Below are 10242 nucleotides of genomic sequence, written 5' to 3' on the forward strand. Positions count from 1 at the left end.
AACCTCACCACCACACTTATCCCGTCCCTAACCCACCGCTTTAACTTATCACTAACTTCTGGTACCTTCCCTTCTGCTTTCAAACATGCCACAATCACACCTATACTTAAAAAGCCAACCCTCGATCCAACAGCCACGTGCAGCTATAGCCCAATATCGCTGCTCCCATTCGCTTCTAAACTCCTGAAGCAGCATGTCCACACTGAACTTTCCTCCCACCTCTCATCTAACTTGCTCTTTGACAATCTACAATCTGGCTTCCACCCCCATCATTCCACTGAGACAGCCCTGCCCAAAATTACCAACGACCTACATACAGCCAAAGCTAACAGACAATACTCTATACTCCTGCTTCTAGACCTCTCCTCTGCTTTCGACACAGTTGACCACTGCCTCCTACTACAGATCCTCTCCTCCTTTGGCATCAAAGACCTCGCCCTATCCTGGATCTCCTCATACCTTTCCAACCGCACATTCAGCGTCTCCCACTCCCACACTAACTCCTCATCCCACCCTCTCTCTGTTGGAGTCCCCCAAGGTTCTAGGACTCCTACTCTTCTCAATCTACACACTTGGCCTGGGGCAACTCAAAGTCCCACAGATTCCAGTACCACCTTTATGACGATGATACTCAGATCTACCTCTCTGGCCCAGACATCACCTCTCTGCTCTCCAGAATCCCAGAGTGTCTATCAGCCATATCCTCCTTCTTCTCCTCTCACTTCCTCAAACTCAATGTGGACAAATCTGAACTGATCATCTTTCCCCCATCTCACAGATCTTCCTTACCCGACCTTTCTATAACAATTGACAACATCACGCTTTCCCCCATACCAGAGATCCGCTGCCTCGGAGTAACCCTTGTCTCTGCCCTGTCCTTCATACCACACATCCAAGCTCTCTCCACCTACTGTCGCCTCCAGCTCAAAAATATTTCCAGAATCCGTTCTTTCCTCAACCCTCATTCTACTAAAATGCTTGTGCATGCCTTCATCATCTCCCACCTCAACTATTGCAACATCCTTTTCTGTGGCCTCCCTGCTAACACCCTTGCACCTCTCCAGTCCATTCTCAACTCTGCCGCCTGACTAATTCATCTCTCTCCTCACTACTCCTCCACTTCTCCCCTCTGCAAATCTCTTCACTGGCTCCCATTCCCTCAGCGTATCCAGTTCAAATTACTAATACTGACCTACAAGGCCATCTATAATGTCTCCTCCATATGTCTCTGAACGAATCTCCCGATACCTTCCCTCACGTAATCTCCGGTCCTCCCAAGACCTCCTTCTCTCCTCCACACTTATTCACTTCTCACCCAACCACCTCCAAGACTTCTCCCGAATAGCCCTCATCCTCTGGAATTCCCTGCCCCAACATGTCCGGCTATCAACCACACTCGGATCCTTCAGACGGAACCTGAAAACCCAGCTCTTCAGGAAAGCCTACAGCCTGCAGTGATCCCCGCTGCTTCCTCACCACTACTGGAGCTACTGCCTCACCATCACTGCAACCCCCAAACCTACTGTCTCCTTCCCCACCATCCTGTAGCATGTAAGCCCGAAAGGGCAGGGTCCTCTCTCCCCTCTATATCAGTCTGTGATTGTTAGTTTTACTGTAAGTGATATCTGTAATTTGTATGTAACCCCTTCTCATGTACAGCACCATGGAACCAATGGTGCTATATAAATAATAATAATATTAGTTTTTATGTAGATTTTAAAGCAGAATCCACTTCAAAATGATTATTTCAAAAGATTCCAAGGGTACAGAAATATTCAGTGTAGTATTCACTAGTATTGTTTTCTTTTATAAGGTTTTCAGTTGAGTTTTTTTTCCCCACATTTTTTGCAGCCTTTTGACTTCAGTGTCATGTATGGTTCAGATTTCACAAGGAAACCACATCAAAGAAGTGCTGTGTCACTTCTGTTTTACGAAAAAGCAATGTGTTTTTTTTTTTTCTATTGATATCAATAGGCAATGTATTCAAGTATTTGATGTGGTGTTTGATGTGAATTTTTTTTAGCTGAATTCACTCCAAAATCTATGGTTCTTCAAAGAAAATCTGTGTGAACGTACCCTTAAACCTCATGGAGGCGCCCATGATTCAGGATAGGACACATACCCCATTAGCATCTGTAGGACTGTGCGTTCACATGTCCATGGTTTTTTTTTTTGCAAATTAAGTGTCCACAAAAAAAAGGAATAAAGACAAACCTGATTTCCAAAATGGAGACACTATGAAAATCAGAATAACCTTGATAAAAATCTGTTTATCTCATAGGCAAAAAAAAAAAATGGACATCAGAAAAAGGCTCGAGTGGGATTACATTATACTTATTTGGTAGATTTTTTTCCATCGCAGAATCCAAGATTGTAGGACGCGGAAAGTTGGTGTATTTTATTTTTTATTGAAAAAAAAAAAAATCCATTCTAATTCTGTACAATGTACTGAAATGCTGCAGATTTAAAACCTGCAACAAAAAAAACTATTTGCACCCAGATACTGCACAAGTTAAAACCTGCAGCAGCAAAATGGATGAGTTTTATGTGTGAAAATTCTGCACCAAATATGCATCCTGTGAACCTAGTTTTTAATTTAAGGAAAAAAAAAAAGTCAAATTTATCCTATATGAAAATAGCAAAAAGGTCAGATTTTCTTTTAGGCTATTAACTTTTTTTTTTTAAAGTAATTTTCTATTGTGACAAGTTAGTACACATTTGTTGAGTCAGTCAAAAACAAAGTGTTTTCAAATGGAAACCGCTTCAGGAGACGCTCCTTGTGGAGTCTTTTCGGGGGGAGCATTCACTTTTCGGAAGCAATGTTGCAGAGGCTTCAAAGCTTTTTTGGGAAGAATTTTTCTTGACGTATGCTTTTGCAGCCTTTTGTGCATTCCAACAAGATCCACTTTTTTTTTTAAATTGCAATTTTTATTCACACACATTAAATTTTTGCAAGAAAAGATCAATAGATATAGCCATTTTAAATTTTTTACTATAATTTATAACAAGATCCACTTAAATGATGGTACATGCACTCTTTTTCCACCGGTTAAAAAGAAAAAAGCGCTAAAAAAACCTAAATATACAGTATGAGCAAAGTATTTTTATAATAGAAATTAATAAGAACAATCTTTTATCCGTTTAAGCGATTTTTCAGTTTAAAAAAAGAAAATAAACACGGATCTGCCTCACTAAACCCCTAAAAAAAAAAACCTAAGTGTGCACATAACCTAGAGGTTTATGGGGCCATCTGTTTTTATTTTCAAAGTATTGAAACGTTGTCGAAAATACACAAAGAAGATCTCAACCGTTTTACCTTTACTTTGATCTAGTCTTGTATTGCAATCCAAATGTGAAAAGGAAGAAGTCTTCTTTCTATGTCCCTGGAAAATTATCAGTTTCCTCCTAAGGCCGCGTTCACACATTCAGTATTTGTAAGACAAAACCAGGAGTGGGTGATAAATACAGAAGTTCAATGTGCAAGAAAAGCACATCAGGGATCCATGATTAAGACCGTTTAGGTTGAAATATGTAGGATTCCTTCCCTGCACTGGGAGTTTTTTTTCCATACATCTGTGCTTTTTTAACCTCTTTACGACCGCTGACGTACTATTGCGTCAACGGTCGGTGTCCCTTGCTTTGATGTGAGCTCCGGCGGTGAGCCCACCTCAAAGCCGTGACATGTCAGCTGTTATAAACTGCAGCTATGTGCCCGCAATGGGCACGAGTGGAATTGCTATCCGCCCACAACCATTAACTAGCTAAATCCCGCTGTCAAACGCTGACAGCGGGCATTCAACTAGCGCTTCCGGGCGCCGGGTCGGAAATGAGCGTATCGCTGACCCCCGTCACGTGATTGGGGATCAGCGACGCGTTGCCTTGACAACCAGAGGTCTCAGAGACCTCTGGTTGCTGCCGGCACATTGCTGAGCACCACCCTGTGGTCAGCGCTGATAGCAATGCCGTAAATGTGCGACATATAGGCAATCTGAGCATCACCTATATGTAGCAGAGCCGATCAAGAATGGCATGCTTCTAGCCACCCATGGAGGCTATTGAAGCATGCCAAAAGTGAAGAAAAAAAAAGTTCAAATCACCCCCCCTTCCGCCCCAATTAAAATAAAACCAAACAAAAATCAAACGTACACATATTTGGTATTGCCGCGTTCAGAATCGCCCGATCAATAAAAAAAAAGGATTAACCCAATCGCTAAACGGCGTAGCGAGAAAAAAATTCAAAGCGCCAGAATTACATTTTTTTTGTCACCATGACATTGCATTAAAATGCAATAACGGGCGATCAAAAGATCGTATTTGCACAAATGTGGTATCATTAAAAAGGTCAGTCCAGCACGCAAAAAATAAGCCCTCACCCAACCCGAGATCACAAAAAATGGAGACACTGCGGGTCTTGGAAAATTGCGCTTTTTTTTTTTTTTTTAGCAAGCAAACTTTGTAATTTTTTTTCACCACTTAGATAAAAGAAACCCTAGACATGTTTGGTGTCTATGAACTCGTAATGACCTGGAAAATCATAGCGGCAGGTCAGTTTTAGCACTTCGTGAACCTAGCAAAAAAGCCAAGCAAAAAACAAGTGTGGGATTTCACTTGTTTTTGCAATTTCACCCCACTTGGAATTTTTTTTTCTGTTTTCGAGTACACGACATGGTAAAACCAATGGTGTCATTCAAAAGTACAACTTGTCCCGCAAAAAATAAGCCTTCACATGGCCTTATTCATTAAGGGGTTAATATAATGGCCTAATAAATGTCAAGTTTTAAGAACCATATCTCCTGTGGTCGCTGGATACAACTCTTCTTGCACATTGGATTTCCTTACCGCTGGGACCAGGGCGGCTCCGTGCGCCAATGACCATAAATACAGAAGTGGTGACGGGTTTCTATTACACTTTTCCTCCGATTGTTCCTCTCCTGAACGTGGCCTAAATATCGGAACAGACTTGCCTCTGGCTGTCGGAGAACCTCCCCTCTCCCATTGCTTTGCTGTACAGTAGCAGACCAGGAATGATATGTCCCACCTAGTAGCACTACCAGTTCCCTCAGCAATCTTCCAAAAATGAAAGGAATCAATAGAAAATTCTACTGAAAATCCTGCAAACTGTCAATCATTAGGTTGGTTGTTCTTCTGTATTACATGTATTATTCATTTTTCTTCTATGTTCTTTTGATCTCTTATTAACCAGGCATAATTTAGAAAGTTTCAGCAAGTGATGGTTTTAGAAACCAAAATAATGTTTGTGTTAATTTTCTTGTGGTACATAATGTTGTTTTCCTATTTACCTGATTACAAAGGTTTTTTTCTTCTTTATTCAGGTACTAAACAAAAAGTAAAAAAAAAAAAAAAATTCAATTTATAACTCTTTAATTTTTAATTTTCCTAATTGACACCAAAATAACATAGTAACATAGTATTTAAGGTTGAAGGAAGACTTTAAGTCCATCTCGTTCAACCCATATCCTGTCCTAACATGTTGATCCAGAGGAAGGCAAAAAAAAAACCCCATGTGGCAAACAGTAAGCTTCACATTGGGGAAACAAATTCCATAAATAAAGACCCCCAATTCATCAGTGAAATCAACACTTTGAAAAGTCGCAAAATTTTGTGCAATGTGAAGTTAATCTAAAAGTTTTACAAATATTGACATTTTCATTTCAGTTATGGTTAGGTCTGCCAATATAAAGAGCTGGCAGATGGTAACGCCCACTTGTCTAATTCACGAGTTGTGGCGTAACTCCAGGCACAAATCTTAGGCCGGGGTCACACTTGTGAGTGTGATGCGAGAAACTCGCGCAAGTCTCTCACATCAATACCCGGCACTGCTACCGGCACTCGGGGCCAGAGTGTGCAGTTGCATGTATTTCTCTGCAGCCGCACATACCAGTCCTGAGTGCCAGCGGCAGTGCCGGGTATTGATGTGCGAGTTTCTCGCATCACACTCGCAAGTGTGACCCCGGCCTTACTCAGATGCTGGGGTAAAATATGTGACGAAGCACATGGAGATGCACACCACAGATTTATTACAAGTTGCGCCCCTCTTAGGCTATGTTCACACCTTGCGTTTTTCAATGCAATTTTTCAGCTGCATTTTACAGTATCAGCAAAAGCTTTTTTTTCCGATTAAATTGGAAACCTGCCTCATGTTTTCACTTATAGAAAGCAATGAGTAAGTGGAAAAAAACGCAGGTATCAGGTTTTGCTGCAACAACCTTATGGAAGTTGCATCATGATTAGTTGTGGGGGCACTAAACTATCAACATGCACAAGAGACAACAAAAACGCAGCAAAAACACAAAATAAACCACAAAAACTGCTTTCTGTAAACAGCTTCTTTACTACCAAGACATCAGGTTTTGCCTGCAGAAAAAAATGCAGCAAAAAGGCAATGTATGAACATTGCTTTAATAAGGAGCCTCTGACTTCACAACACCTCTTCATTGGAAATGGTGTGAGCTCTATCAGTTTTGATGAATTGAGACCAAAGTCTTAAAACAGGTGTTCTCTTTTTAGCGGTTTTGACACATATACTAACACAGGAAATATCAGGAATCCCGAAGTAAGAAGAGGCTGCTCACACTGTTGTCTACTCCGTCTATCTGATCTAATACTGCATACACCAGGGGTGCTGAGGTAAGAAGACTCTGTTCATACTACTGTCCAACCTATCTGTTCTAATACTGGAAATACCAGGGGCATTGATGTAAGAAAAGGCTGCTTACACAGTTGTCCACCATGTCATCTGATCTACTACTCGAGAAAACAGGCGTCCCTAGGTAAAAATAGGCTACCTACATTGCTGTCCACCCTGTGATCTAATACTAAAGAAACCAGGAGTGCTGAGGTAAGAAGAGGCTGGTCACACTATTGTCCACCCTTGTCTACCTGATCCACCACTAGAGATACCAGGGACTCTGAGGTAATAAGAGGCTAATCATACTGCTGTCCACCATGTCGTCTCATCTAATACTGGAGAAACCAAGAGTCCTGAGGTAAGAATAGGCTACCCACACTGCTGTCCACCTTATGTAATCTAATGGTAGAGATTCCAGGAGTCCTGATGTAAGAAGAGGCAGGCTGCTCACACTGCTGTCTACCTTGTCATGCTGTAGAAAAAAGGGATCCTGAGGTAAGAATAGGCTGTCTACTCTGCTGTCCACTCTATGTGATCTAATACTAGAGATACTAGGAGTACTAAGGTAAGAATAAGCTGTTCACACTGCTGTCCACCTTGCCTATCTGATCTAATGCTGGAGAAACCAGGAGTTCTGAGACAAGAGGCTAATCACACTGGTGTCCACTCTGTCTTTCTCATCTAATACTGGAGATATCAGGGATGCTGAGGTAAGATGTTGGTCCCACTACTGCAAACCAATCTGATCTAATTCTGGAGATACCAAGGGTGCGGCGGTAAGAAGAGGCTGCTCACACTGCTGTCCACCCTGTCTATCTGATATAGTACTGGAGATGCCAGGGGTACTGAGCTAACAAGAGGTCACTCACACAGCTTTCCACCATGTTGTTTGATCTAAAACTTAAATAAAACAGGCTTTTGAGATAAGAAGAGGATGCTCACACTGCAGTCCACTTGTTTGTTTGATCCAATACTGGAGGCACCAAGAGTTCTGATTTAGGAAGAGGCCAGTCACAATGCTGTCCACCCCGCCTATTCTGATCTAATACTGGAGATACCAGGGGTGCCAAGGTAAAGAGAAGTTGCTCACACTGCTGCTCTCCACTCTGTCTATTCGATCTAATTCTAGTGATGTCAGGAGTCCTAAGGTTAGAAGAGGCCACACGCACTGCTGTCCATCACAGTATAGGTTATCTCCAGATCACAGCAGCCGAGCTTCCTACATGCATATGCTTACATATTCTAGGACCGGTTTCTATCAGTATAACAAGACAGAGGCCATTTTCATGCTCTACAATGGTTAGACAAAACAAGTGTGATTTGCTAATTAAAATATATTTAGGAATTTATTTAGCATAGCATTTTAGTTATGTGTTCAGATTTTTTTTTTTGCAATTGCCAGAGAACCCCTTCTAGAAGAGAAGATACATAGAAAGGAAAAGGTATGTTATGTATCTTCTGGCGTATCAGTGAATAAAGGTTAGAAAAACATTTATTTTTTTTTCTTGGCGTCCAAGAGTAGATATCCTCTATCCATTTGCAGGGACCACGCACGCACAATTGTTGGCAAGCTAATCTTGTGATTCCCATGAAAGAGTCACTTTTCAGATACAATGACAGCTGCCCCACACTGGCAGTTACTGTATCATACACATGTCTTAAATTCTGTAATCAGCAGCCAGCAGGTGCTGTATCGCATTCAGCACACCACATCCACTCAATACAGACATCCCCAAACACACAGAGGCTGGTTTTTGTCAAATGTTTTATTGAGTGTAGACATCTGGAGTACTGTAAAACATGCATTATCTGTAGATTCAAAAAAAGAGCCAGCCACATTGTCCTCACTGTCAAATGTGTCAGGCTTGGCATACATGATGGAGATTAATGAAGTATCATGAGACTAGTGAGAGTCCTGAAAAGCATCTATGATTTCAAGTAGGATCTTAATCATTTGGAAAGCACATTTACTGAACTTGTATTTTCACAGTGAGATGACACATATCATTTCCAAACAAACAGCATTTATTTGGTTCGAGGGGGAGGGGATGTGGAGGGGGTGACAAGATGGTTCCTTGTTTGGTATTTTATTTAATAACAGAATTTTCTGCTTAAATAAAAAAAAAAAATCTCTTGATGTTTTTAAAAAAGAAAAAAAAAAGGAAAAAAAGGCAAAACAAAACTATTTTTTCTTAGGCTGCTGAGGTGTATTGAATTTAAAGAAAATAATGTCTCCATCTTCTACTGTGTAATTTCTTCCTTGTTGCCTGTATTTTCCTGCCGCCTGTAAAGAGAAAAAAATACAAGAGGATTAACAATTATTATACCTGCTATATACATAGGACATATCAGGTTGCTCACACACGTTACCGGTATATATGAAATAAATGAAAACAAAAGTCAAATTGTTATTTGTGTAAAAGAATGGTCCTTCTTTTGGGACTTTTTTTTTTTCTTTTTTTTTTAAGTCAATACCAGTATTTTTGTCTAAAAATAATTTTTGAAATTGGGTTACATTAAAAATTTTGAACCTTTTGCCTTCTGTGCAGAACTGTCTATTGCTGGCTGCAGAATGGGTTAACTGAGAATCTGTCAGTGAGCTCATTCTGAGGGTCCAAAGGGAGATTTGGTCACTTATCAGTATTCTTCTTAGCTCCTCTTAGTTGATTTATGACCACATCAAAGATATATGTGCAGGGGTAGGAAGAGCCTGTACATGTCAAACAATGCAAATTTTTTAATGCAACCCAATAGAAAAATGATTTTTTTAGCCCCAAATAGATGCATTTGAGAAAAAAAAAAAATGTCCCCCGGAAGGCCGACAACCCCTATGTTCTAAAATAAAACAAAAAACAGAGCCATTTGTACAAAGTTTGTCTCTGATATTGCAGACCAGCTGAATTTGAATAAAGTGCAATATCACACCGTTGGCTTACACTGTGGGACATGCTCCTTTCGGTGAGGTCATAAAATCATAAAAAATGTTTAAAACACAAATATAGTGCAGGTCAATAATGACTGTTTTTTTGTCACATTTTGCTTTATAAATAACACCCCATTTTGCGTCATTCTGATTAAACTGGTGCAATGTCCACCAAGGAAATAAAAGGCAAGACAGAAAAATGACTTTAAAGATACATATACCATGCAGAATACTTTATTTTACTATTCCTTTCTGCATAGGACAGTGCAGGAAGCTATGCTTTGCTGCACAGACACGTATCATCCCAACTCTGAAGACGACCTCTCACCTAGTCAAAAATGACGAGTTTTTTGCTCATATTTTATTACCGCTGTTCATCCAAGTATTCCGTTCTTTTTACATCCTCCTTACAGTTCTAGAGATATGGGCCTTTTACTTAGTGCTGATTTTTATGGTCTTTATAAAGGAGGCGTTGCTCACAGAATTCCCTTTAGACGTGTCTTTAGGATTGTCTATTTCCCTGTGAGCCAAGTCCCTTTGATAAAAACCATAAAATTTAGCACTTAAAATAGCACCTGTATCTCAAAAACCATATAGTGGATATAAAAAGAGAGAAAATGCAACTCTCATGGGAGCAGCAGGAAGAAGCAAAAACTAGGCACTTTTGACC

The 10242-nt window shown here is 40.4% G+C and overlaps 1 protein-coding gene across 4 annotated transcripts in view; it reads right to left on the minus strand.

Annotated features, from left to right (window-relative positions):
* Positions 1-8397: 8397 nt before the first annotated feature.
* The window catches only part of OLA1 (Obg like ATPase 1), a 245157-nt gene continuing 243312 nt past the window's right edge, over positions 8398-10242 (minus strand). For all 4 annotated transcript variants that reach the window (XM_073545915.1, XM_073545916.1, XM_073545918.1 and 1 more), the window contains one exon: positions 8398-8933. In XM_073545915.1, coding sequence (XP_073402016.1) covers positions 8832-8933 — 102 coding nt within the window. In that variant the 3' untranslated portion in view covers positions 8398-8831. The remainder of the gene's footprint in view (positions 8934-10242) is intronic.

The sequence above is a fragment of the Dendrobates tinctorius genome, unplaced genomic scaffold (assembly GCF_039654945.1).
Source record: "Dendrobates tinctorius isolate UK_male_01 unplaced genomic scaffold, ASM3965494v1 ptg000143l, whole genome shotgun sequence".
Taxonomy (NCBI): domain Eukaryota; kingdom Metazoa; phylum Chordata; class Amphibia; order Anura; family Dendrobatidae; genus Dendrobates; species Dendrobates tinctorius.